The 27,326-nt window shown below is 51.1% G+C and overlaps 2 protein-coding genes and 1 long non-coding RNA gene across 5 annotated transcripts in view; 1 reads left to right on the plus strand and 2 right to left on the minus strand.

The window, feature by feature from the left end:
• Positions 1-6,064: 6,064 nt before the first annotated feature.
• On the minus strand, positions 6,065-8,556 carry LOC121136560. Its single transcript, XR_005873591.1, has 2 exons — positions 7,081-8,556; positions 6,065-6,674 (listed from the first exon to the last, which is right to left on the minus strand). It is a non-coding gene; the product is annotated as an uncharacterized LOC121136560 (long non-coding RNA).
• A 369-nt stretch (positions 8,557-8,925) lies between these two features.
• Positions 8,926-26,012, plus strand: Wdr86 (WD repeat domain 86). 2 transcript variants are annotated; one of them, XM_040737117.1, is made up of 6 exons: positions 8,926-9,088; positions 15,117-15,258; positions 18,378-18,798; positions 20,639-20,774; positions 22,812-22,915; positions 23,357-26,012. In XM_040737117.1, exons 1-6 carry the CDS (start codon positions 8,926-8,928, stop codon positions 23,651-23,653), a joined length of 1,263 nt encoding a protein of 420 aa, XP_040593051.1. In that variant the 3' UTR covers positions 23,654-26,012. The 2 variants fall into 2 exon arrangements, with proteins under 2 accessions (XP_040593051.1, XP_040593052.1); XM_040737118.1 differs by lacking the exon at positions 23,357-26,012 and adding an exon at positions 23,007-23,330.
• The window catches only part of Nub1 (negative regulator of ubiquitin like proteins 1), a 30,767-nt gene continuing 29,194 nt past the window's right edge, over positions 25,754-27,326 (minus strand). Inside the window, exons 15-16 of one of the 2 annotated variants that reach the window (XM_005087231.4) lie at positions 26,980-27,164; positions 25,754-26,875 (exon numbers count right to left, since the gene is read on the minus strand). In XM_005087231.4, the coding sequence (XP_005087288.2) occupies positions 26,986-27,164 (179 nt within the window). In that variant the 3' untranslated portion in view covers positions 25,754-26,875; positions 26,980-26,985. Of the gene's footprint in view, positions 27,165-27,326 lie in introns of both variants that reach the window. The other variant, XM_013126120.3, reaches the window with a different exon arrangement.

A 27,326-nucleotide genomic window follows, 5' to 3' on the forward strand; every position in this document is an offset into this window, starting at 1 on the left:
TAAAAACAATATAAAGTAAAATGATGTTTGGCGAGATCTCTGGAGCAGAAAAACTTCAAAACAGTAACAGGAAAAGGCAAGGTCAGGTGAGCAGTTGATCACCAAGTCATCATGTTCTTTCCTGGAGAAGACCCCTGATTGTGCCAAGAAAATCATAAATGAAGACACTTTCAAATATGTCAAGAATGTGGTGTGCAGCAAGCCCGGGGTAGATACAATGTGACATCTGCCTGGAGTTGCTACAGTCGTCTTATCCCTGTAATGATAAACTGTATCCTGAGATTGTGAAATAAAGTCTGGTTTCCTCCTCCTCCTCCTCCTCCTCCTCCTCCTCCTCCTCTTCTTCTTCTTTTTTTTTTTTTTGAGACAGGGCTTCTCTGTATGGCTTTGGAGCCTGTCCTGGAACTCCTCTGTAGACCAGGATGGCCTTGAACTCACAGAGATCTGCCTGCCTCTGCTTTCTGCTTCGTTCTTTTTCAAAAAGATTTGTGTGTGTGTGTGTGTGTGTGTGTGTGTGTGTGTGTGTGTGTGCAGATGAGTACAGATGCCTACAGATCCCAGAGCCCCCATCCCACTGGAGCTGGAGTTACAGCCGTGAGCCACCCAAGGCAGGTGTTGGGAAATGAACTCGGGTCCTCTACAAGAGCAGCCATGCTCTTAACCTAGAAGTCATTTATGTCTCCAGCCAGGTGTGGTGATGTATGCCTATAATCTCAGCACTGGGGAGGTGGAGACAGGAGGGTCCCCAAAGTTTGCTGACCGGCCAGTCTTACATAAAACTATTAGTGTGTTAGAAGATATTTGAACCTAAATCTCTGAACATCACAGGGTGAAGCAAAGATGCCCCGGCCCACACTCACTGTCTCAAGGAGCTCAAGCTCTGGGGATCCTGTGATGCATAGCAGACTTGGTGTGTACTGCTTCTTTGATGCACCACTTGGCCAGCTGCTCCTTAATGAGAACACAACCGTAACAGATTCAGAGTGGGGTGGGAAGGCAGACCAGTGTGTAACGTGCTTGCTGTGCAAGCATGAGGGCCTGAGTCTGGATACCCAGGGTATATGCAAAAGCTAGACTCTTTGCAGTTGTAACCCAGCACTCCTCCAGGGAGATGGGTGGCAGAGGAAGAGAAAGCTTCCAAAGCTTTCCAAGGGGTCTGACTTATACAGCACAAGACAGAAGGGGAGCACCAACATTTGACATTGTCCTCTGACCTGCACGCATGTGCTGTGGCATGTGTATGTGTACTCTGGCACTCACGCACACAAACATGTACCCATATGAACATGCACATAGCATACATATACATGTGGGCACACAAAATTTAAAACAAAATCAAAAAACTCTGCTGTAGATCACAGAGCCTAAAAATTTTCTATCAAATATGAAAGTTACCAGAGCTGGAGAGACAGCTCAGCAGGTAAGAGCAGACTGCTCATGCCGAAGCTGGGAGTTTGGCTCCCAGCACCCATGCTAGGCTTTGATGGTCTCCTTCCCTTATCCTCTATGTCACCAGACACTCTCCTGCTTGCCCTAGGTAGCCTCCTAAAGCCCTGTCCCTGTCCCTGCTCAGCTTTCTGCTGCTACCCCCCAAGTCTGTGATGCCTTGAGCCACAAGTATTGTGGTGGTGGTGACTCTAAGGCCTAGCAGAGAGGACCCTGAGCACAGGGGGGAATGCCTGTGGAGGCTGAGCAGCCCAGCAGCATGAAGCTCTGCTCAGAGCCCCCACAGGGAGCAAGCCGCAGCTTTGTTCTGTGGGCAGTGAGAGCTTCTGGAATGAGGAAAAGCAGATGCAGTTTGCAGGGCTCCCTCCTAGTCCCTCCCACTCAGACACATATGACTTTACACACATATGGTCACACACATAAACACACACTGATATTCAGATGCACATGTGCACACAAACATGCTTTCACACTCTCAAGAAGCACACACCCACCCACAAACCATCCACGTGCACACAAGAACACTCACGGCATTCATGCATTCAAGCATACAAGCACATTCTCACTTTGCATGAACATACATGAACACTCACACACTAACAGCTTTCCATGTGCACACTGGCGCACACTCTCTCACACATATTCCTTCAAACCAGAAGCCCTACCATACGTGTGAGGGTGGGACAACTTTGCCTGGGATGGAATTTGGATATATTTTGGCAGATGTGCACAAAACAAACAAACAAAAACTCAGAAGGAATAAGTTGAAAGTCACTAGTCTGTTCTCTGGATTGTGGTGAGGGTTTCACGTCTCCTTTTCTTACTGAGACAGGGTCTCGGTGTGTAGCCCCAGCAGGCCTGGAACTCACTACGTTGGTCAGCTGCTCAATGTATAAGGGATCTCTGTCTCTGCAGCCCCAGGATTGCAGGTGTGCATCACAAGCCTCATCTGTACCATGTAGCATAAAAACATTTTAAAAGACTTTATTTAAAATTTAAAACATTTCACTTTGGCCAAATGGCAGTGGCTCACACCTTTAATCCCAGCACTTGGCAGACAGAGATAGGGGGATCTCTGTGTTGGCCTGACCTACAGAGCAAGATCCAGGACAGCCAGGGCTACACACAGAAGCCCTGGCTCTTGGGAAACCAGACCAAACAAAAACCACCAACCAACCAAACAAACAAAACCCATTTACTCATTTTGGAGGTGGGTATGTGCATGGCACAATATGTGTAGGTCAGGGAACAACTTGTGGTTCCCTAGTGACTGCACTCAGGTCTCCAGGCTTGGTGGCAAGTGCCTTTACCTGTTGAACCATCTTGCAAGACTAATTAATATTATTTATGCATTTATTTTATTGTATGAATATCTTACCTGCATGTTTGTATGTGTGCTGTGTGCATGCCTAGTATCCATGGAGGTCAGAAGGCAACCTCAGACCAAGCACTAGAGCTTGGATGGAGTTGTGAGCCATCACATGGGCGCTGGGGCCCGAGCCCAGGTCCTCTGCAGAGCAGTGAATGCTGTACTAGATGATCCATCTCTGCAGCTGCAGTCCTGTCTGTATTTATGTCTGTGTCTGTGAGTGGACATCAGTCAGTTCTCTCCTTCCATCATGTGAGTCCCAGGGACTGAACTCATGACCTCAGGCTTGGTGGCTGGTCCCCTTACCTGCTAAGCCATTTTGCTGGCCTATTTTCCTGGCTTCTTGTGCTTGAGGTTCAATGAGATCTTTTGATTTCTGGATTTGCCACCACTGATTCCTGTTTTCTCTCTCTCTGTTCTCTTTCCTAAGATTCTGGTAACACAGTTCACAATGGTTGAAGTTGTTCTAGGTCACTGGTATTGTTTTGCATTTTTTTTCAAGTATGTCTCATTTCCTGAGGTCTGCACTGTACTGTCTCTGAGTTCACGTTCTTCTTTTACATCTAATCAAGTGTCAACCCCATCCAGGGTTGTTGCTTAATTTCAGACATCTTTGTTTTGTTTTGTCTTTTTTTTTTTTTTTTGAGACAGGGTCTCTCTGTTTATCCCTGGTTGTCCTGGAATACATCCTGTAGACCAGGCTGGCCTCTGTATTCCAAGGGCTGGGATTAAAGGCCTGCCCCATCTCTAGTTCAGTTGGGGACTGCTGCAATATTTTCAGTGTTTTCAGGAAAGAGGAAGGATGGGGTTCTGGGGTTTGAACCTGGAGCCTCGAGTGTTCTGAGCACATCCTTGGCCCTTAGAATTTTAAGCATATGGAATGTAACTAATAATGGCTGCGGGAGCGGGACCCTGGGGCCTGAAACATGCTCGTGGGGTTCTCTCTTCACTGCTCTGTCCTACCAACAGCAGCCACCTCGCTGCCCCAAATACTGTTTACCCCACTCAGGAAGTCCCCTGCAGGGTCCCCGTTCCTGCTCTGTGGTCTGGAAGTCTCTCAAGGCAGAAAGCCAGCCCAGTGGTAGCCTGGACCTCATCTTCCCCATCCTTTGGGATTACTGTCCTCCATCGCCGAATGTCTTATGTCTTGAAAACAACTGTTCTGTGAGTCTGGCTTTGGTTCTTTGGGTAGCAGGAGGAGGGCAGACAGGTCCCTGTCAATCCCTCTTGGCCGGAAATGGGAGCAGAGCTTATGTGCTGGGAGTTTTGCAGCCCTCTGCGGAGTCAGCGCTGCATTCTCGGAAATCCCTGGGAAGAGGCTGCAGAAGATAAAGGGGGAATCTGGGGTGGGTGGTGGGAGGCTTGCCAGCTGGCTTGCTCTCCACAGAACACAGCCCTGGTCAGAGACCTAGAAATGGCTGACATTCCAGGGCCGGATGTGGGGTGACCACAGAGAGTCCTGCGCATGTGCAGACTAGACATCCAACCCTGTGCCCATATGCTCTCCTGCCCAGAAGGGCCATCAGTGGCCATAGGAAGGAGAATGGACTTTTTCTCTTGTTGTTTTGAGAAAGGGTTTCTCTATGCAGCCCTGCCTGTCCTGGAGCTCACTCTGTAGACTAAGCTGTCCTCAAACTCAGAGATCTGCCTGCCTCTGCCTCCTAAGAACTGGGATTAGAGGTTTGTTCGGCCATCACCACCCGACTTTTTTTTCCCAAGGAAAGGAAATGCTGTCTTTTCACCCAGAATGCCGGAGTGGATGTTGTCCAATACACTGACAGTCATTTTACTATCCTGTGCATCCCGAATCCTCCCAATCGTGAGCATTTTCTAGGCCCGCATTCTGAGCTTTGGCTCTCAGCGAACAGAGCCCATCCTTATGAAAGAGGTCCAAGTACTTTGCATCCTCCATCGTTAGACACCATCCTTATCTTATTACAATCCTCCCTCCCTAGGCCCTTGCCTGAGCACTGTTACCCATCAACAGGACTGTCCTTATGGTGACAGTCACAGGCGCCTTGAGATGTTACTTCGAAAGGAGGATGTAGCCATCCCTGACATTTTATTATAATAATTGTCTCCTGCCTTTCTCCAGACAACTTCTGTGCTGCCGTGAGCCCCGTCTCTAGAATATTTCTTGGCTCCTGCACTTTAGGCCTGGTGGGAACCATAGAGGGGCATCCTTCTGGAGGCCCTGAGCTCTCCTGCGGGGAAGAACTCACAAACAGGGAAAATTTCCATCTCCTTGAAAAAACTAGTACTTAGCACAGTACATGGAACACAGTCAGTACTCAGAGAAGATGATGGTGACTGGTTCTTTTCATTCCCAGTAAGGCATCTGGTACCACAAGAGTAAGAATAGTTGCCACAAGGCTAACAGGTAACAATACCCTGTGGGTCTGTTGAGATCCAGCTGGGCCCTGCCCTAAATTAGTCCATATTATGTAAAACAATGGCTTTTCGGACTTGCCTTGACCTGAAAGATTCCATCCTTTTGAGCTCCATTTCAAAGGGAGGATGACTGTGTATCTGCTGGCATAACCCATGAGATACACGCTGAAAAATGACACTCTGGTTGGGGACAGGGCCACTGTATGAGTCTAATGGGGTAAGGCAGTACTGTTGAGCAACACAGTAAAGCCACGTCAGGAAAACCAGGCCCTAGAAGTTATTGAACACACAAGAAAAAGGTATAACTCGTCACTGGGAACTGGCATCTGGCCTCCTGATGTGCAGAGACTCCTGCTGCTCCCTGCACCAGGGCTTCAGCTCAGCTCAAGCCCTCTGCTGACACAGCCTACTCTGGTCTCTCTGTCGTGGTGTCCATCCTTCTGGATCTGCTGTCCTTCGACCGACAGCCTTTAGTGACTCAGTGCCCAGTCCTGCCCTGTCACAGCCACAGCTGGGCTCAGCTCTACAGCTCAGCTCTGGCCTTGCAGCTACAATAACAGCTCCGGAGAGAGTTTGATATCTCACGCCACACAGTCAGCATGGCTATCAGTTTCCCAGCTTTGGTATCTCAGGCCTCCTCGAAACTCTTGCCTCTTTAACCCTTCTGCATCCATTCTGTAACCTATGTAAATGTGCGTGCACACACACACACACACACACACACACACACACACGATGTGTATTACATAATCTGAAAGTTAACATTAATAATTGAAACTGGGACAAAAGCCCGTGTTTGTCTCGTCCCACACTGTCGAGGAGAGTGTGTTGGGAGGCTAATCTGGCAAACTGCCCCACTGAAATTGCAACCGAGTGAGTTTATTGCAATTCAATACATTCGGACATTATGGGAAGACACAAATGTGTCCTTTATGTTTATGACACTGTGTGTTCACGACAGGGACCCCAAAAGGTGGTTCCCTCTATTACCTCCCATCCTGAGAACATCACCATTCTAGATGTTTCTCATAGAGTCCTCAGAGGGTCAGTCTTCCCAACAGGTGGACATTGCTGCCATCTGTGTGGCCTTAGGGATGGGCACTCCCTGGGACCAGATGGTCACTTCCATTGATGCTGGGGTTCTTCTGAACAGTCTGACTTTTCTTTCTGCCTCTTGGATGTGACTGCCCCCTCCCTCCGCCTTTCCCCATCCTCTTTTTATGGTGCTTTACACCGGGCAAATGGTTAGCTCTCAGAGCACACAGTGTTTAGGTTCCTGCGGGGGTTGGCGGCTTGGGACCACACTCACACCGGTTTTTGCTGCTGTCAGATGTGCTGCAGCCTAACCTGGCTTCTGGGGCTCAAGCTTTATTGCTTCTAGGCGGAGAAGACTCCAGGCTCAGAGGAACTGGATGCCGTGTCGAACGCTCTTGTCTCCAGGAAAATCTTGCTGGATTTTCCAGTTACTCTGTATAGGAAAAGGGCAGAGACATGACCCCAGACAACATAGTAACTACACAACCACACAGTCACTGGGTACAGATCTTCCCTGAGAAATTAAGTTCATTCATGGTGCTCAACTCCACTGGAAGACACATCAAATATGAGCCTTTTCTACCAAATACTATAAAACTTGTACTTAGGACAAGGAATTAAGATATTTTTATTTCCCCACCTTGTTAGACTTTTATGCAAATATTCTAATCCTCTCCACCCAGTAAAACTTTTGTCTACTTAAAGGCCCCTGATCTATATACACTGTGAACTTGATGGCTTGGAGCAATGACCCCTTTCCTTCTTTCTGCATGTCCCATGATTCAAATCTTCACGGACTAGAACAACCTCAGTCACTGGAAAAAAGACACAGCTCCCACCTGCTGATCAAGAGTGAAGTCTGCCTGGTCCACACACTTCAGTCGGAATGGTGGTCTTTTTCTTCGCAACCTTGAACTCACTTCTAACATCCACAGAAGTGCCCAGCCGTGAGGATTCCAGGGAGCAAGGACACCAACGCTTCATCTTGGATAGAGCAGCAGGCAGAGTTCAGCAGACTGTGATCTGTGGGCTCTGGGATTGATAGCATTTGCCTCCTCTGCAGGCTGGGGGCTGAGGAAGCAAACCGCTGTTTTCCTGGGGACTGGTGGGCAAACCAGAAGTGTGCGAGTTCCATTTTGCTCATACCATGTGACCCCTTGGAAGGCTGCTTTTCCCCAAGGTGGCTGTCCTGCCTGACCCACTACTGGGCAGGCTCTGGGAGCTGTGAATATGCTCACATTACCTAGCCCTGGCTGCCCCCCAACTCCTTTACAATGCCCCCTGACCTCACCTGTGCAGCCGGCTACCCAGCGGTCTTCAGTCTTCACAACTGGATGAGGCAAAGGCCCTCTAAAAGTTAAGGTACCAGATGAACTCAGGATAGGCCCCTAGAGTCACTCTGGCTCCTGAGTCCTTTACCCTTTCTGTGGTCGCCAGCAGTCTCCTGCCTCCATACTTAATATCTCATCAAAGCATTGTTTAACACCCTCTGCTGGCTCTTCAGCGTCAGAAAGTCTCCTAAGCTGACTTGAAAGTTTCAGGGGAGGAAAAATGCATTTATTTGATTGTGCCCCTCGGGGAATAAAGCCGACTGTTCCAAAGAACCCATTCTGGGGCTTTCTTGGAACTGAACAAGATCAGCCAGAGTGGGCAGGACAGGTCATCTCATGATCCAGAGGGCTGGCTCCCTAAATCCATCTCTTTCCTGCCTCTCGAACTCCAAAAACAGCCCTGGAGGGTTCGAGAAACCCTGCTACCTTTAGGACCTGGAGGATCCGAGTGGGGGGGTCACCCTCCCCGCCCCCCAGCAAAGTCGACACCCGGAACTGCTCTAATGGGAACCAGCCGACTGAGCTCCGGGAGGGCTGTGGGCCGGGTGTAGGATTCCTCCAGACCTCAGTGGGACCTCAGAGGCGCGCGCCCAGCTGAGGGCGTAGGGGGTGGGGTGATGATGGATGTGGGAGGGGCAAACCTGACCTCCCCCATCTGGACTTGTCCCCCACACCCAAGGGCCGGGATCCAGCCTTCTCCTGCCCAGTCCAGTAGAATTCGGTGTGTGTCCTTTCCTCCTCAGCCCCCGCCCTTCACCAGGAGTCCCTCGGGACTCCAGACCGCCTCCTCGTCCCGGGCTCAGGGAATAGGGACAGCTGGAGTGGCAAGGCAGAATCCAGCGTAAACAGCTGGAAGGGTCGCACGTGAAGCACGTGGAAGCGGCCCCTAAATGGGGACCAGAGTAGCATCCCAGGTCTGTTCCCAAAGGACGTCTAGGGCGTCTAGGGGTGGGGGTTGGCGCGCGGCCGGAGAAGTGGGAGGGGACAGGTTGAGGGGTGGTCTCTGAGGAGGAGCTAGGCTGGAATGTATTGTTCCGCGCTCCGCTTCTCGGGTTCTTCGGCGCGCTTCAGACCCGGCGGGTGCACCACGAGGCAAGGTGGACTCCCTGTGTCCCGAGACGGTTCAGAGGAGGGGTGGTCTCACCTGGAGCTCTGCATCGGAGACGCGGGAGCCGAGGATACCGGTGGAGAGTCAGAGTTCCGTTCCCCGCCATACCGCGAGCTTTTGCAGGAGTGGGGTGCCAGGACCCCCCCACGATGGCCGCTCTCGGTCCTGGTCCCACCAGGACCACGAGCGGACGCTGGAGCACTGCTATCTAGCCGGCAACAGCGCCTCTTTAGCCCCACCCCGAGATGGGGAGCAGCGGGTCGGCGTTGAGGGTCTGTGCGGACCACAGCGGGGGCATCAATTGGCTGAGTCTGAGCCCCGACGGCCAGCGCCTGCTGACGGGCAGCGAGGACGGCACGGCCCGCCTCTGGAGCACCGCGGACGGCCAGTGCTGCGCGCTCCTACAAGGTAGACGGGAGCGCATGCTCGCGACCCTTTCAGCTTCTTCATGCTCACCTGCCCCGCACCGGGGACCTCACTCTTCCAGGCCTGCAGTCCCCTTCTGGAAGAGCAGAGCTCTAGTTCCTTTGCATCGGGGAGCTCACCCAACCCTTGAGCTCTTGGTGGGGCGCTTGGGTGTGGGTGACCAAGGGGCGCGCGCCCTAATGCAAGATCGTTTTGTCAACCGGTCCCACGCAATCCTTATCATGATAACAATTTTTAGCAAACAAAAAGAAGTCGTGCCCATACCCTAAAGAATATTTCCTGTCGCACTCCTTGACCTGGTAACCTTTGGCCGACATTTCCATTGTAACAATAGAAGTTGTTGAGAATCTACTATCTTCACACTGTGACCCTAGTCCAGACACAGAACCGGTGTCACCTTGTTAGGGACTTGAACTACTCCCTCAAGCCCCCCTCCCCCAGCTCTTTTTTGTTTCATCTCAGGTATGGCCAGAAGAAAGGGAAGGATTGATTCAAATTTCTGGGAGATGGGGTCGTCTGTCTTGCATATTTAAAATGAAACAAGTAATTTCGTGCACATAAATGTATAACACACTCAGGTATTCACTCATGGATTCATACTGTTCGCATTTTGGGCAGCCTTGTCCGGGTGCTCCGCACACTGCTCTGTGGAGTCCCTCAGCCTGCTGTCGGCCACTGCAGTGAGTAATGCCTGCAGACTTGGGGCCTGCCAAGCTTTTTGCACAAGGTACGGCTCTTTATCTGCAGCTCTTCTACCACCATCAGCAAATGCTGGGTGGCCTGGCTCCAGCCCTTCCAGCAAGACAGAATGCTAGCCTCAAAACTGCTTCATTCCCACACTATCAGCGTTGAGTGAAAACAGAATAAGGTAGCTAGCTCATGGCCTCAAAGGGAGGAACCCTGAATTGACAGGCACCTGGGAACTGGTGTGAAGATGGGGAGTTGGCTACAAACTGGTCCACATTCCTCCCCGCACAGCCAGCACTCACTGACAACCCTACATAGGAGAGCTGTTAGCATAAGTAAAACATGTATTGTTTCCCAAAGAAACTCCTGGGGGTTTCAGGAGTGCAGGTTCTTGGGCCTGGCTCCAAGCATTCCCCAGAGAACCTTGGAATTGCCTTTTTGTTTGACTTTGGTTTCTTTTTCTTTGTGGGGTCTTTTGTTTGTTTGGTTTTGTTGTTGTTTTTTTTTTTTCAAGACAGGTTTCTCTGTGTAGCCCTGGCTGTCCTGGAACTTACTTACTCTGTAGGCTGGCCTCGAACTCGAAAAGATCCACCTACCTCTGCCTCTTGAGTGCTGGGACTAAAGGTGTGTGCCACCACCACCCAGTTGAGATTTTGGTTTCTTAAGGCAGGGAGTGTTTCATGTCACCCTCAAGTTTCAAACTCATTGTCTTAGTTGGGTTATTATTGTAGTATTGAAACAACACAATCAAAAGCAAGCTGAGGAGGCAAGGGTTTAGTAGGCTTCTGTTTCTACAGCACTGTGTATCTCTGAAGGAGTCAGGACAGGAACTCAAGCATGGCAGGAACCTGGAGGTAGGAGCTGATGCAGAGGTCATGAAGGAGTGCTGCTTACTGGCTTGCTCTCCATGGATTGTTCAGCCTGATTTTGTATAGAACACAGGACCACCAGCCCAAGGATGGTGCCCTCCACAATGGGCTAGGCCCTCCCCTATCAATCACTAACTAAGAAGCCCTATAGACTTGCCTACAGTCTGATCTTTTGGAGGCATTTTCTTAATTGAGATTCCTTCTCTCAGATGACTTCAGCTAGTGTCAAACTGACATAAAACCAGCCAGAACACTCACCTTTTAATCTTAAATTCCTGATCCTCCAGTCTCCATCTCCAGATACCTGGAATTGAGTCCCTACACCATGCCAGGCGTGGCTGGTGTTTCCCACTGCTGTTTCATCAGACTCTTGGTGGCTGTAGTACACAGCTAGCCTGTTTGTGGAGGGCTTACGCCCATGGCTCCAGTGGGACTCCTGTTTGTCAGGGAGGCTTCTCCTCAGAGAGTCTGGGCTTCCCAGGCTGGTTCTGGCCCAGTGGCTTATCCCGAGACAGCTCTGAGTCTTGCCTAGTTTCCAGGGCCCATCCTTGAGCCCAGCTCTGACGGGCACCTAGCGTCCTTCACACCTGCTTTAGTGGCCCTGTCAGCTGTGTGGTCAGTCACACAATCTAACACAACTTTTCAGAGAGGGATTCCTGACCTGGCCCAGTGGAGAGCTGCCTCATTGAAGGAGAAACTGTTGGAGATTACCCTCCAAGGCTGTTCTTACCAGGGTTAAGACTCTAGCATTCAAAACTGTGCCAGGACAAAAGGGACAAAGACACTTTTTTTTCTCCTAGTATAAGATCCTGATTATGGGGGGCTGGAGAGATGGCTCAGAGGTTAAGAGCATTGACTGCTTTTCCAGAGGTCCTGAGTTCAATTCCCAGCAACCACATGGTGGCTCACAACCATCTGTAATGAGATCTGGTGCCCTATTCTGGCCTGCAGGGATACATGTAGACAGAACACTGTGTACATAATAAATAAATAAATCTTAAAAAAAAGATCCCACTGTGGAAATCCATGTCTTTGATGACACTGGATCCTGACCTGGGATGTCTGTGCAGCCCTGTTTGGTTCTGGATGGAGTGAGGGACTTGGCCTTAAGGCTCTAGCCCACTGTGGATGCTCCACACCCTTCTTTGTTCTCAGCATGCTCTGAGCCACGCACAGTTGCAAGCTCCAGAGGGCACTCTCCTGCGACAGGGCCAGGCAAAGTGTTGGCTGCTAACCTTGAGAGAGTCAGGGAAAAAAGCATATAGGTAAGGACTGAATGAGATAAGGTACCCTGTTTTTTTTTCTTGTGACTAACAACTCATTCATTTAAAATTTATTTTTAGTTTTTTATCTTATGTGTGTGAATGTTTTGCCTGCATGCATGTCTTACCTGTTGAGCTGTCTGTCCAGCCCCTAACGGCATAGAGTAGTACTTGGAGGGCCGCTAACATAGGCAAATCAATATTTTCTCAAGAATTCCGTGAAGATGTCATCTGTTTTAATGACAGCACTTCGGAGGCCACTGTTGGTTGAGTGGTAGGCTCCCTGTTGTCTGTCAGAAGGCTAAAGGAGAGGTGACAGAGTGGTGAGTGAGGCTGCGGGGGCCATGCGGGGCTGCAGCTGAGGGAGTAGGCCATGTCTTACATGGCTGGGGACAAGTGGGCCGGATTCTCACACAGAAACCCAGGAACCCTGATGTGGTTCTCAGTTCTGAGTGACAGCCTGCAGATAGACCATGGTGCTTTTTGACAATGTCCACTGTGGCATTTCTGAGTGCCGGATGTCACCTGCTGAGGGGCTCCTGGCTCCCTTTATGCAGGTGATTCACAAGCCTCTGAGAAGGGAACGATACCAAATGGACAGAGTATAAATAAAGTGGAGCCAGGGAGACCTGTCACAGCAGCCTGGCTACAGCTGTAGAGAGTGTTCCTCTGGGGCAAGGAGACCTAGACCAGAGGGCCACAGCTGCCCTGTGTGTCAGAGCCCAGAGAAACATTTTGGCCCAAAGTCTCCCACTGTGTGAAATCTTTGGGAGTGGGAGGACCAGAGGTCACCTGACAAGTGCACCTTTCTCTACAGATCACAACCCCTGCTTGTTCTCTGAGAGTGGGGTAAGGAAGTGTTACTGCGTAGTGCCACCCCGTCACCAAGTGCTTTATTGTGTGACCCTGGGGCACTGAACGGGAAAAGAGGCCTTGTTTCATGCTCGCTGTGGTTGGGGTACCCTGCAGCCCTGGGTCCTGGGCTGCTCTTCCTGCGTGCGGAGGAACAGCACATCTTGGCAAGCCCTCAGTGCCTAGGGAGGCGAGGACCGAGGCTCAGCAGGAGCCCCGAGGCCTGCTCTTGTGCATGCATCTTATCTGCATTCTTTATCCCCTCAAAAATATTTACTTGAAGCTCAGCGTTTTTTGCTTATTCTGCACAATTCCAACAGCAGAAAGCCAAGGTCCCTGGAGGTGATGGGCCCAGAGCTGGCAGACACAGCTCCTCCCACCCTCTGTGGTGACCCCACCAGCCCTGGGTCTGGCCCATCTGTCTTCTGGTGGCACTGGTTACAGTGTACTGAGGTGGGGTGGGGATTTGGGGGAATGGGTAAGGCAACAGACATAGCCGAGTCCAGGCCCTCTGCAGGCAGTCTCTGACCCATGAATGGGTTGTGAGCTATAGGGACTGGAGAGGGCTTACCTTTAGTAGAGTCCTGGGTGCTGTGGGAGTCTTACTTAGCTCAGTACCTGGCTGCAGAGGGCAGGGCCTGCTAGGTCAACCTGGCTTGCAGTGAGAGGTGAGGATGTTTTGCATTGAAAACTGGTTCTTTCGTTTATTGCCTCTTTTCTTTTCCATCTGTGTGTTCAGTCCCTCTCTTCCTAATGTGCCATAAAGAGCCCTCCACACCTCAGCACCTCAGCAGCCTCGTCTGCGGGCTCCACAAAGTCAGGCTGCCATGACTCAATAGCTACACGTGGTCTCAAGTGTTTCTCCATCCTTCAACTTACAGTTCGCTCCTGCACTTGACCCGTTGTGTAGATGGGGTGTCAGCAGCTGGGTGCTGCAGGAGCAGCTGATGTGGGCCTCAGCCAGCCTTGGCTCACGGTCCTTAGGGGCGATGGGTGGCGAAGCCCACCCAGGGTTATTAGGGGGCATGGGAGGTACAGAGTCACTAGGGAGGCTGGAGCCATGCCCATGCCAGTGCCTGGTACATCTGACACATCTTAGCTGCCTTTCTTGGGGTACCTCGGCTCCTAAGAGGCTTTGGGGAGAGTGAGGCAGATTGGTCTCAAGGGAAGTTTGTTGACAACTTTAAGAAATATTTATAAGCTCTGGCAAAAAATCTGGGCTGTGTTTTGCCAAACAGATTTGCCCTCAGCTTTTTCATCAACTTGTGTATTCAGGGAAACACAGTCTGCCATTTCTTAAGGGTTTACTTAATCCTCACATTGTTTTCAAAGCAGCCTGGCAAGTGCTCTCCCAGAAGACTGAGAGCTTTTATTACGATTCTTTTTCTTAGAATCCAGGAAGTCAAGCTCTTCCAAGCTAAGCTTAAACCAGGACCTAAAAGAAAAGTTAATCAGCTTGATCCTGTCTGAGAGATTGCTAAAATTCCTGTCTGCTTGACTCTAGCTATGAAGTAGAAATTCTCAAATGCGATTAAAGATCTGGGTGTGGTGACACATGCTTTTAATCCCAATGGTGGGGGGTTGATTCAGGAGAATCAGGAGCTCAAGGCCAGCCTGGGCTACACGAAAAAGCCTCAAAATAATGAGGAAGCAGATCCCTGGGGAGATGGCTCAATAGATCAGAGTGCTTGCTGCTCAAGTTTGAGGACCTGAGTTCAGATCCCCATGTAAAAATCTGAGGGTGGTTTTTTGCAAACTACTGTAACCTGTAACTAATGCTGTGAAAGATGGAGACTGGGGTTCATTCAGCCTAGCTCCAGGTTCAGTGAGAGAGACTCACGGGAACTCACAGAGAGTGGTAGAGCAGGTGTGTGTATATATCTGGTACACAGAGAGAGACAGGGGGTGTTTAAAAGTCACAAAAGTCTCTAGCTGGGACCTCTAATCCCAGCACTCGGGAGGCAGAGGCAGGCGGATCTCTGTAAGTTTGAGACCAGCCTGGACTACCAAGGGAGTTCCAGGACAGCCTCCAAAGCCACAGAGAAACCCTGTCTCGAAAAAACCAAAAAAAAAAAAAAAAAAAAAGTCACAAAAGTCTCACTGAACATGGAGATTTGCTTCTGGGATCTGGAGCACACCCTGGAGGCTGAGGCAGAAGGATTGTGAGTTCAAGCCTAGCCTGGGCTACAAAGTAAGATCCCGGTCTGTAGGGGAGAGGGGAGGGGTAGTCTCTTCCAGACTTGTCTCAGCTGCTCACGCTCTCCTGCTCTCTTATCTGCTTGCACACATAGGGAAACAAGAGCTGGAACGTGGCCAGCTCACACTTCCTCTCTGTTGTAGGTCATGAGAGCTATGTGACCTTCTGCCAGCTGGAGGATGAAGCTGCGTTCACCTGCAGTGCCGACTGTACCATCCGGAGATGGGATGTCAGGACCGGGCAGTGTCTGCAGGTGTACCGAGGGCACACGTCCATCGTGAACAGGTCAGCCAAGCCTGGCGACATGGGGAAGGAAGACAGACATGTGGGACTGGCCCTGAACAGTGTAGCTGCTGCTTGTGGCAGCAGAGACTTTGGGCAGAGGAGACAAGGGAAAGAGGCGTCATTCACACATTAGTGTGTACTCCTCCGGGAGCCACAGCCCTGACTGCCCCTCTGGGTGTGGGAAAGTGTGGGAACCACAGCACCCCTGGTGGGAGCAGATTCCAGAGGAGACTGCTTACACGGCACCAATGGTAGAGCACGGCTCAGAGGAGGAGGAGGATGCAGACGGGGTGTTTTCAACTCCCTTTTGTGTGGCTGCTGAAGGTCTCCTAGTGGTGTTCAGGATCTGAGTTTTTTTGGATCTGAGCAGTGGAAATTCGTTTGCTGGCCAGATCAACTTAATGTTATTTTTATGACACACAATAGTTGTCCTGGGCTCCCAAGTCCCAAGTAGATGCCTAGCATAGGGATCCTTGAAGTCGCGTTGATAGGAGGGGCCCTACTTGAGAAAGACCCAAGAGCCTTTCTTTGTGGACACAGAGGAGATGACATTATGCAGCCAGGGGACTGTGTGGGCCTCCAGACAGGCAGATTAGCTACTCAAGCTAACCCTGGCTCCAGAGGCCACATCACAGGTGGGTCCATAGTCTGAAGGTGTCTGCAGGAGATGGTAGATCTAGAAGGATAATTCAGTTCTCACAGTTCAAACTGGCCTTTTCCCAGTAAGATGTCTGTCATTGGCCGGGCATGGTAACTTGTGTCTGTTGTCCCAGAACGTGGGAAACTGAGGTAGTGCAAGTTCCATGACTTCAAGGCCAGCCTGGGCTACAGAATGAGCTCCAGATCAGCCTGGCTTAGAGGAGACCCTGTCTCAGAATCGCTGCCCCCGCAAACACACACACAAACAACTGTCTTACCAAAACCAGAAACAGGCATCCAACAATTAGAAGCCAACCTAGGTGGGTGAGAGTCCACCTAGATGCCCTCAGATGACCAGCTTGTCCTCAGGCTGCTGACCAGAGAACTGTCACAAGCTTCTCTAAACAACTATGCTCTATATAGTATCCATGCCCACACAAAGATAATATACACAACACAGCACAAAGATATACATGGATACATACATATAGCATATATGCAAATGTACATATATGAACAAGAGCATTCATATAAACATACATATACTCAACACATAACTGAGATGCATCAAGCATACACACGCGCACACACACACACACATGTCCATTTGTACACACTTTGTGTGTCCAGTCCACATTCACAGACAGCATATACAAACACACACGTACATACACTATTTTCCATCAGTGGCTGGCTCTTCCAAGTCCATAACACCAAGGACATACTTGGATGACTGTGTTCCCAAAAAGGGGGGGGGGCTGGAACCCATTTCTGTTTTTAGAGCTAGGCTATGTGTGTGAGAGTCCTGCACACCATCCTTTGATGGCCTAGGATCCCAACTGTACACTGGGTGACATCTGCCCAGGGCCCACTTAACCCCTGTATTAATTTCTTTCCTCATTGCTTTGACCCCCCCCTCCCCACCTCCAGAAAAGGCACCACAGGGAGCCAGTCTATCATGGCAGGGAGGGCATGGCGGCGGGAGCAGGAGGCGGCTGGTCACATCTCACCCTCAATCAGAGAGCAAAGGGTCACGTGCTGTGCTCAGTTATTCTCCTTTTATTCAGCCCAGGACCACAGTCCATGGAGTGGTGCTACCTACTTAGGAATGGAGTGTCCCACTTCAGTTAGCCTAATCCAGAAAGTCAGAGGTACCAGAGGCGGTTTCCATGGTGATCATAAATCATCAAGTTGACAAGATTAACAATCGAGAAGCCTAGCGCCCCACGAGCACCCCCTAAGGGTTGCCCTCAGAACAACATAGGTTCTTGTCAACTGGAATTTTTGACTTTTTTTTTTTCCTGTTTAAATTTAGATTAGAAACAAGGTTGCTTCACAAGTCAGTTCCAGGTCCCTCTCCCTTTCCCTTCCCTCCTCCCGTGCCCTCTGCCCAACCTCCCCCATTATCCCCTCATTTCCCCAGGGAGGGTGAGGCCCTCCATGGGAATTTTTGACTTTTAACAGAGCAGGAACTCACTATGTAGACCAGGCTAGCTCAAACGCAGAGATCCACCTGCCTCTTGTCTCCTGAGTGCTGGGATTAAAGGCGTGCACCATCACCACCTGGGCCAAGTCAAGACTTCTTAACAAGGACGCGTAAACAGGCCCTTGGAAGCTCTGCGCAAAGTTCTCTGAAGACAAATGTGTTTTTCAGGGAGGCTGTAGAATTTAGCAGTGTGAGAACAGGTTGTCAATAGTTACCCCCCACCCTGCCAGCGTGGCACGTCTGCCTGCTGCATGAAGCCCCTTCTGATACCTCATACTTAGAGTTCCCTGTCATCACTTCCCTGCCCTGTCAGTAATGTACGTGGAGTCTGGTCTATGCCCTGGAGCTGCAGTGTGTGTTCCTGTGGGACCTGCTGGCAGACTCCACAGCAGAGGCCCACCCCATACAGCAGCCTGTCTTTGTGTCTCCCTGAGGACAGTCTGGTGCAAAGGGGCATCTAAATTCCTTCTAGCCCTCAAGGTGGGTACTCTGAAATGGCCTTACCAGCCTGCTTTATGTATCTGGACTTTTCCCAAGGGGACCAGATATTTGTATTTGTTTTGCTTTTTGAGGCAGGGTCTCACTCTATAGCCTGGGCTTGCCACAAACTTATTATGTAACCCAGGTTGACTTTGCACTCAAGGCAATCCTGCCTCAGCTTCCTGTATGGCTTTTTCCTATTTTAAACAGAAAGCCCTGTGTCCTCTCTTCCTCCTATGTATCTGGCTTGAATACAGTGTTATATGAGTCCCTGCACCAGAGACACGGTCCCTGATAGGGTAAAGGTCAGGCCTGCAGGTTTGTCACAGAGGGAAAGAACTGAGAAATGAAGAAGGATGGCTGAGGGGTGACACAGTGACGTGTGGTGTTTTGAACTAGACCTTGTCAAGAGAGTGCGGAGCAGGAGAGAGACTGAAAGCTGTGTCAGCTTCAGTGCCAAGGCTGGCCTGTGAGGGCCAGGTGGCTTCCTTCAACCCCTTCCCATTACCCACAGGATCCTAGTTGCGAATGACCAGCTCTTCAGCAGTTCCTATGACCGGACGGCACGAGCGTGGACCGTGGACAAAGGGCAAGAGTCCAAGACGTTCCGAGGCCACCGCAACTGTGTGCTGACACTAGCCTACTCTGCCCCCCAGGACCTGCCCAGTGATCCCTGCTTGGAGGCAGCCATGGGTGGCGGGCTCCTAGTGACTGGCAGCACGGATGACACAGCCAAGGTGTGGCAGGTGGCCAGTGGCTGCTGCCACCAGACACTCCGGGGCCACACAGGTGCAGTGTTGTGCCTGGCACTAGATGTGTCCAGCCACACAGCCTTCACAGGCAGCACTGATGCTACCGTCCGTGCGTGGGACATCCTGAGTGGGGAGCAGCTGCGGGTTTTCCGGGAGCACCAGGGCTCTGTCATCTGTCTGGAGGTGAGACCTGTCCAGCTGCTGCCAGACTGCATGTCTTTTTGTGGGCAGAAGGGAAGAGGGGGAACTCGCAGCTTCAAACCATTCACGGTATCGAGCCCTCAATAGTCTTAGTTCACAGTGCCAGTCCATCACAGCATCAGTCCACCAGTTCCCTCACAAGTGGAGTTGGTAGAGGTCTTATGGTCTCCACTTTTTTCTTTTTTGTTTTCAAGACAGTTTCTCTGTGTAGTCCTGGTTGTCCTGGGACTCACTCTTAGACTAGGCTGGCCTTGAACTCAGATCCACCTGCCTCTGTCTCCTGAGCACTGGGATTAAAGGTGTGCGCCACCATGCCCAGCTCACTAAACACCTTTTATTAGGCATCCTCAACCCCACACTCATTAATTAATTAATTAGCTTATTTTGAAACAGGATCTTACTGTGTACTCCTGGGTGTCCTGGAACTCTGTGTAGACCAGGCTGGCCTTGAACTCACAGAGATCCGCCTGCCTCTGCCTCCTGTGTGCTGGGACTAAAGGTGTGCACCACTACAGCTGGCTCTGGCCCACCTCCACTCTCCTGCACTGGGAAAAGTGTCCAGCCAGTGCTTTGTGAGAGACACATTCAGATCTCAGCAGTGCAGACCTTGCCAGGAAAATGGACACTAAGAAGATTCATGAAAATGTCCACAAAGGGAGCAGGTGCCACGAAAGTGACTGGGCAGAGAAAGGGACTTCTTGAGCCTGCTTGAGCTAAGTGTGACTGGAACACCTGGAATCCTAGTGCTGTGGGAGCCAGGAGGGAATGTGAAGCCAGCTTGTGCCACACAGTGAGAGCCCGTCTGAAACAGACAGGGCTGGGGAGATGGCCCGAGCATTTGCTGCACACGCCTAGGAGCTGAGTCCACCCCAGCACCATGTAGGAAAGCTGGTGTGGGGACACATGCCTGGGACCCCAGTTCCGAAGAGGCAGGGGCTGGTCGATCTCTATGGCTTGCTGCCCAGCCAGCCTAATCTAATTCATGAGCTCAGGATGCCTGAGGGGCAGCAGAGGGTGACCTCTGGTCTCTCTACATGCACACACACACACACACACACACACACAGAGAGAGAGACAGAGAGACAGAGAGAACATGAACTTACATACATACACTCACAAAAATAATATCAACAAAAATGCCCTAAGGCCTGATCTGTGTCTATTTCCTGAGCTGAGTTTCTGTCTCTGGTGACAGGAATCTTTTTCTTCCCCTAGAGCCAGGACTTTTTCAGCTTTTAGGAGTGCGACAAGGGTCTGAACACACTGTCTCTGCTGCTGTATATCCTGTCAGCCTTCATAGTCTTGGACACCGGTTCTCTGACCTAACAAACGCTACTGGGCTGAGTGTGGAAGTGGGCCTGACCCTCACCTGGAGCATGACTTAGCAGGACTGGGGAGGGGCACTGCTGTGGGTGAGAACAGTGTTGGCAGAGGGCTTCTGTTTACGCCAACTAGTAACAAGGGTTCCCCACGTCCTCCAACTCTTTAGAGGCTCTGCTACCTCTCATGAGTGCCATCAGCTGGGGACCAAGGCTTTGCGAATGAGCCTGTGGAGAAGGGTCAGCCAGCGGAGAGGCTGAGTGTGTGGCTCTGTCTGGGGTCTGCAGGGCTTTCTAGGGCTGAGGACGCTCTGCCTTCTGGGCCCAGATTCACCAAGGGAAAGACAAACCAGTACTGACTGGTGCTGCACTGGGAAGTACCTTCTGGGGTCACCCTGCTTTTCCCCATTGAGTCCTGCCAATGTTTCCCGCCTTGTAAATAATGATTTGAGGCTTGCCTGACCATCAAGGCCAATGAGTTGACCCTCCCGCTTTTCCTACAGCTCACAGACCGGCTCTTGTACACAGGCAGTGCAGACAGGACTGTCAAGTGCTGGCTGGCTGACACAGGGGAGAGGGTGCGCACGTTCCCGGCACACAGACACGGCGTGAGCGCCCTCAAGTACCACGCAGGCACCTGTAAGTGATCTGTCCCGCACTGCCCACACCACTCCAGTCTGCCCACCCTCCCTTCCTCTTCTGGTTGTCTCTTCTGTCTCCCAAGCCGGCATGATTTGCTGTCACTGAGCCTGGCTACCTTTCCACTTCATTGGTGTCCGAAGTGGGTGGTTTGTGGGGTTTGTCTCCTAGGTCCCAAATGGTCATCCCTAGGTCCCTTCATCTCATTCTCCTCAGCTTCACTGATGGGTGTCCCCTTCCTATTTAGTTTCACGAACCCCTAATAGAAGCAGATGTTAGACTCCCACAGGGCTGGGCCTATAAGCATCTTCCCAGTGGAAAATGAACTTGACCTCATGCGGAGGTGCCAAGTGAAGAGAGACTAGATAGCTGAGTCCAATGTGTGCCCTAGAAGTTGTTTTTCCTACCTCCCTTAGTGTGGTCACAGTTCTGCTCCCTAGTCAGGAACCTCTCTCTTAACTACACACAGAGTGCTTCACCCCAGATACTGTCAGGTGGCCTCCTGTGCCCCCTCCTTTGGTGGCAACAGGCACAGCTGTCCTGAAGCCACTCCCCCTTAGGCTCCTCTCACTATGACAGAGCTTGGTTCCTGGTCTTTGCCAACAGGGCTACAGAATGGGCTCTGCTCCCAGCCCTGTCTACTCCAGATGCCCCACAGCCCCACGGGGCTGCACCATTACTTTGGGAAGTTTGGGGAGAGGCAAGGAAGAAACCGAGGAGACCCAGCAAGGAAACTCCCTCCCTGGGGCCCTGTGCACCCTCAAGCTTTAAGAAAAGGGCAACTATGTGCAGACAAAGGCAGGAATATGTAAAAAATTGACCAGGGAGCAGCCTAGAGGTGCTGGCTTTAGCCAGGTCTAGAGAGGCAAATACAGGGGGCCTTGGGGTTTCTACTGTTGCTATCACAAACACTTGGACAAAAAGCAACATGGGGAAGGACAGGGTTTGTCTTACAATTCCAGGTTGTAGGGAGGTCAGAGCAGGAGGAGCTTGAGCCAGCTGGTAGTCAAGGGCAGAGAGAAGCGCACACACCCATGCTCACTTTCCTCGATTATCAGTTCAGGGCCCAGCCCATGAAATGATGTTCCCACATTCAGGGTCTTCCAACCTCAGTTAACAATCAGGACATGCCCCAGGCTACCCTGACCTAGATAATTCTGCACTGAGACAGGTGATTCTAGGTTGTGTCAAGTTGACAGTTAAAACTAAGCAAGTAGGATTGCTGGGAACTGATACCCAGGAGCACTCTCTCACTAGGGGTATTAAGGGTGTGGGGCCCAGGATTCTTACCTCCTAGCTGGAGCTAGTTACCCCATCCCCACCCCAGCTACCTGCAGTCCCTCCTGCCACCTGAGTCACGCTGCTAGCAGGCACCACCGCATGGTTTTTCTCTGTTTTCTCCACACTTCTTGCATTGTCTGCCATGTGAACTGTTGGCCTGTTAAGGGGGTAGCTTCTGGGGAAGTCAGTGTAAGATGGTAGTTGAACCACTGAACTCCCATAGTTGGCTACTTTGGGGAGCCCCTCATCTCCAGCCTCACCAGTACTGATTAAAAAAGGAATCATGGGCTCCCTCACTGTACCAGTAACTGGGTGGCACTCAGCCATCTGTCTCAGCAAGGATTCCAGGGGCTCTGATGCCTGAGCACTACCAAGCCAAGCTATGACAGAAGAAGACCCGAGGAGGGAATCGGATGGGATCTGGGCTCTGCTTCAAGCCACATTCCTTCCTGAGGACAGTGGGCTCTGGCTGGCCCTGGTACAAGTGATGGGTAGGCAGGGCAGAGCCTGGAAAATGTGGTGAGTGTCCTAGAAACTTGAGGCAGAGGAGTCTGCTTAACTCAGTAGGGCATAAGTTGGGCACCTGCCCCTGAGAGGTCCTTGAGACACACACAGGCTTTCAGATGTTCCCACCTGACCCTTAGGACGTCTCTGAGGGCAGGTGGATGTCACACCACCCTCTCACCCTGTCTTGTTCCTGGGGAGGTGGCAGGGTGGCAGCCAGGAAGGGTCCAGTGTAATGCTGTGTGTCCACAGTGTTCACGGGCAGTGGGGACGCCTGCGCCCGGGCTTTTGATGCCCAATCAGGAGTGCTGCAGAGGGTGTTCCGAGGCCACACCTTTGTCATCAACTGCCTCCAGGTAGGATTCTCCCTGCCCAGCTCCGCAATGCCCCAGGGAAGCAAGGGATCTCCCACAGGGAGGAGGCAAATGCTGTCCTGCCTGCCCACAGGTGCATGGCCAAGTGCTCTACACAGCATCTCATGATGGTGCTCTGCGCCTCTGGGACTTACGTGGCCTCCAGTCGGTGTCACCTTTGCCACGCAGGCCAGCAGCCAAGCGCAGCCTGTCACGCCTCTTTAGCAACAAGGTGGCCTGTGCAGCCCCGGTGTCCCTGCAGCCAGCCTAAGTACCTGGAGAGATGGTTGAAACCTGTGGCCTGGCTTGCTTCTCTGTTCTTGGGTTTTCCCAAGCACTCTGTGGTGCAGTGGGCTGTGTCAGGGAATGCACTTGCCCTAGAGACCTTCCCTATTGTGAAAGAAGGTGCCTTTCCCATGCTCTGAACCAAGGCTTTGCCACCAGGACCCTTCTAGCCAAGGCAGAACTTCGGCTGGCCTGCCTCCAGTTCTGACAGCTGAAGCCTGTGCTGCCAGGCCTTCCCTGCTGAGGAAATGGGACTTCTTACAAAAGTCATGTCGTATTGGCAGGCTGTGTGCCACAAGATCCCTCCTGAAGAACTCAAATACACGTCATTCAAAGTGCTCCAGTGTCATTTTTTGGTTTCATTTTGGAGGCCTATTGGCCTGCCACAGCTGTGCCCTGATACCTGGCCTGGGTCATCATCTCCCCTTCTGGTTGAGAAGAGGGCTTATCAACTAAAGTCATTTATACAGCAGTAGCCTTGGGAGAGGCCAGGGAACAAGGAACCATCTCTTCAACTGGCCTGCTTGACAGGAGACCCCTGCCTTGGAGTGCCTACCCATTTCTGGACATTAATCCAGGAACTTTCTGTCAAGGTGTGGTGTTGAACAGCTGGATAGGGCCACCTGATCTTGTGCAGAAATGGCAGCACTATTCCAGATGTGGTAGAGTCACTGGACACACACCAGTGTGGGGTGGAGAGGTGGCCCAGCAGTTAAGAGCACATACTGTCCTTGCAGAGGACCAGAGTCTGGCTCCCAGCACTTGTGTGTGCTACCACAAGCACCTGTAACTGTAGTTGCAGGTGATAAAACGCCCTCTCCTGGCCTCATTGGCACTTGCACACACACTGTACACAGCTATACACAACAGATACATATACAATTTAAAAGTAAAAATAAATCTTTTTCCTGCTTATTTGAGACAGGGCTTGGGGCCCTGGCTGTCCTGGAATACACCTAGATCAGAATGTCCTTGATCAGCCTGCCCCTGCCTCTCTCGTGCTGGGATAAAAGGTCTGTACCTATACAACCATTGCCTGTTCCCCTGCCTTTTTTATTTAAACTGTTGTTATCTTCGCTACAGAGAACCCTGCCAGAGAGATGGTATAGGAAGCATGGGTGCCAGCTGGGAGCCTCCCTCAGTGTGGTGTTGGTGACAGGTTGCTGTGTGTGTTTTCTTAGGAAAACACTATTTTGCAAAGTGTTCTTGGGAAAACACTAGAATATTTTGCCTTGACCCAGCACAACCAATTGGGTTTCTACTTCAAAAGCATAGTGGCTCAGGAGGCAGAGGCAGGCGGATCTCTGTAAGTTCGAGACCAGCCTGGACTACCAAGCGAGTTCCAGGACAGCCTCCAAAGCCACAGAGAAACCCTGTCTCGAAAAACCAAAAAAAAAAAAAAAAAAAAAAAGCATAGTGGCCTTGGTTTGGTGTTGAGGACATGAGGGTACCCCTACTCTTTCCCCAGCACCCGTGGCCTGCTTGTGTGTGGTGCTGTTGGATGCTGAGCCGGAGGCACCCTCCACCACACCAGGACTGAACTGTAGTTAAGTGGTAGAGTGCTTGCTTAGCCTTTGAGAGGAAGGAAGCAGGTATCTGTGACACATGTTCAGCTGGCCAGGAGGAGGAACAGAGCTTTCTACCAGATGCCTGGCCAGGAGAACAAACAGGTACGGATGGGAGTTTTACCAACACAAGACAATTTCAAGTGATGTGATCAGCATCGATGACATCAGGCCAAACCCAACACATCACTACACAGCTCCAGGATGACTTCATCCCCCATAAGCATGCTCCATGCCTGCCCTGGTCCTCTAACCTGTGGGTGCTCTGCCACCTCCAGTCAAGTCCCCACCTGCTTTTTGGGGCTCTGTGAAGTCTCAGCAGGCTCTTCATTTTTGTCCCAACACACTCTTCGTGCACCCAGAACCATCTCCCTCCAACTCATGAGTCACCCTTACCTGTCTCTTCCTCCTACCCTGTCCATAACAGAACCTGTGTCCATAATAGAATATTCTGGAATACTCTCTGACTCTCTGAATCTCTCTCAAACCCCACTCTGGTGCCATGAGCCCTTCCCTTCTTCAGCTCCCCCCTATGGCCACTACCCTATGCAGGCAAGGACATCTTGCTGGCTCTGCTTGCCCATGGCCCACTCCCACACTGCATCTCTGCAGCAGACACATGCTGCCATGGCAGTGATGCCCTTGCTTTTGGTGTTCAACAACATTTAACAGTAAGGAATCCAGAAAACACAGCTGGCACCATGCCCAGGATGGGGTCTGGTTAGCCAATAGTTTCAAGGCAACCTGCCCCACCCTGCACTTGTGAAGGCACACACTCTGGTGGCCTGCTTCACAGCCCCTCGCTGAGACTCACTCCTTCCTGGTCATAGCTGAACCTTGCTGATGCTGAGGCCCGACAAGGGCTCTGCTGCAGAGCCACACTCCAGCCTCTAGGCTGCTTTTGAGTAACAGTCCACTCAGTCCCAACACACAAAATGGAATGAAAAACGTGAACAACCGAGAAGCAACTTACTGCACTAGGCCAAAGACATTCAATTGCATTCTCCACGTTTATTTCCATCAGCATCATCCACTTCCAAAGAACAGAGAGGGGCTAACAAGATGACTCATCAGGGAGTGGGACTTACCACCAAGCCTGAGAACCTGAGTTCAGTCCCTGGCACTCACATGGTGGAAAGAGAACCAATTACCACACGTTGTCTTCTGAATGCCCAGACTTGTGCTATGGCATGTTTTCCCCATCCCCCACACAAATAAATATGTATAGTAAAAAAAAAAAAAAAAAAAAAGCAAGAAACAATGCTACTTGCTCAGGCTAGTCTGCTGTCAAGACTTCAGGTGAAATGAGTGTGTCTCAGGAACTCGGTGGCACTTGAGCATACCACACCTGTCTACTGCCATGCCCTAGGTGTCAGAAGGCTACCCATCTGGTCCATACCCAGGAAGAACCAACCACATGCTGACAGGCCCCTTTAGGGACAGTCTTGTGACCCAGCTACAGAACAACCCAACAAGAGACTTTCTTGAGAAAGCAACACCTCAACCTCAGAGGTCTCTTAGCTGTCAGTGAATTCTCTATGACAGCAATCTAGAAATACCGATTAACAGTAAGTTGCTTTGGTTAGCATTAAAAACTTCCATTTAATAAAAGACTTTCACTTTGTATGAGGAACTGAGAATGCATAGAAACTCTGATTTGCAATCTTGAATTGTTAAGTACAGATTTTACTGATCTAAGAGCACAAAACCCTGATATTCCAGGGTCAAGGTGTCCGCTACCACTTGGTATGGGATTGCAGCTATATATATCTCCTCGTGCCACAGCACTTGGGATGAGGAGTCAAGGGGTGAGGCAGGGTGAGCACAGGCTGAGCGGAGCTTGCACAGCGGAGGCAGTGGTGGGAGAGGGCAGTTCCGACAGCAGGGGAGGAGGAAGAGTGCGCAGGAGGGAGGCTAGCTCAGAGGAGGACAGGAGACAGACTCCCGTCCCTCTGCAGACTTCCCTGCTTCCCAGATCTGAATGGGAAACCGAGAGGGCAGAGTCAGGGGTACAGACCTGGAGGCAGAAGAGGAACAGCAGAGCCAGGGATTCCCTTTCCTCCACTGTCCTCTTCCCAACAAAGCCTCTCTTCACTACGCCGGGGCCCTGTACCTGAGGAAGAAGCCTACTTGGAGCCAAACCGTTGGAAAGCAAGAGGAACACAAAGAAGAGCTGCATTCACCATTCTCAACGACAGAGTTTATAGTAGCGCTTACTTCTGTTCAGTTGTTCTTTGCAGCAGACCTTATACTTTCTACGTAGGACAAGTACTCGGCAATAATGACTTCTTCATCCTCCAGAGTGGAGTCCAGGTAGTCCTCCTCATGCTCCGGAATGTCCTCCAGGATTTCATTCACAGCCTCTGTCTCCATGTCTTCATCTGTTGAGGCACTAGAAGTCCCTGTGTGAAAACACCAGAGATAAGCAGATCACAGGAGGAGAGGTGCCCTGACCGTGCTTTTGGGAGCCTCCCTGTCCTGGAAGAAGTCTAGGGACGCCTCCTCAGCTTCCAGGTCAGCCTCTGCCTTAGGCTCACAGCTGCCATCAGCTCAAACTCGGGGAT

This window comes from Mesocricetus auratus, unplaced genomic scaffold, assembly GCF_017639785.1.
Source record: "Mesocricetus auratus isolate SY011 unplaced genomic scaffold, BCM_Maur_2.0 Super-Scaffold_100676, whole genome shotgun sequence".
In the NCBI taxonomy this organism is placed as follows: Eukaryota; Metazoa; Chordata; class Mammalia; order Rodentia; family Cricetidae; genus Mesocricetus; species Mesocricetus auratus.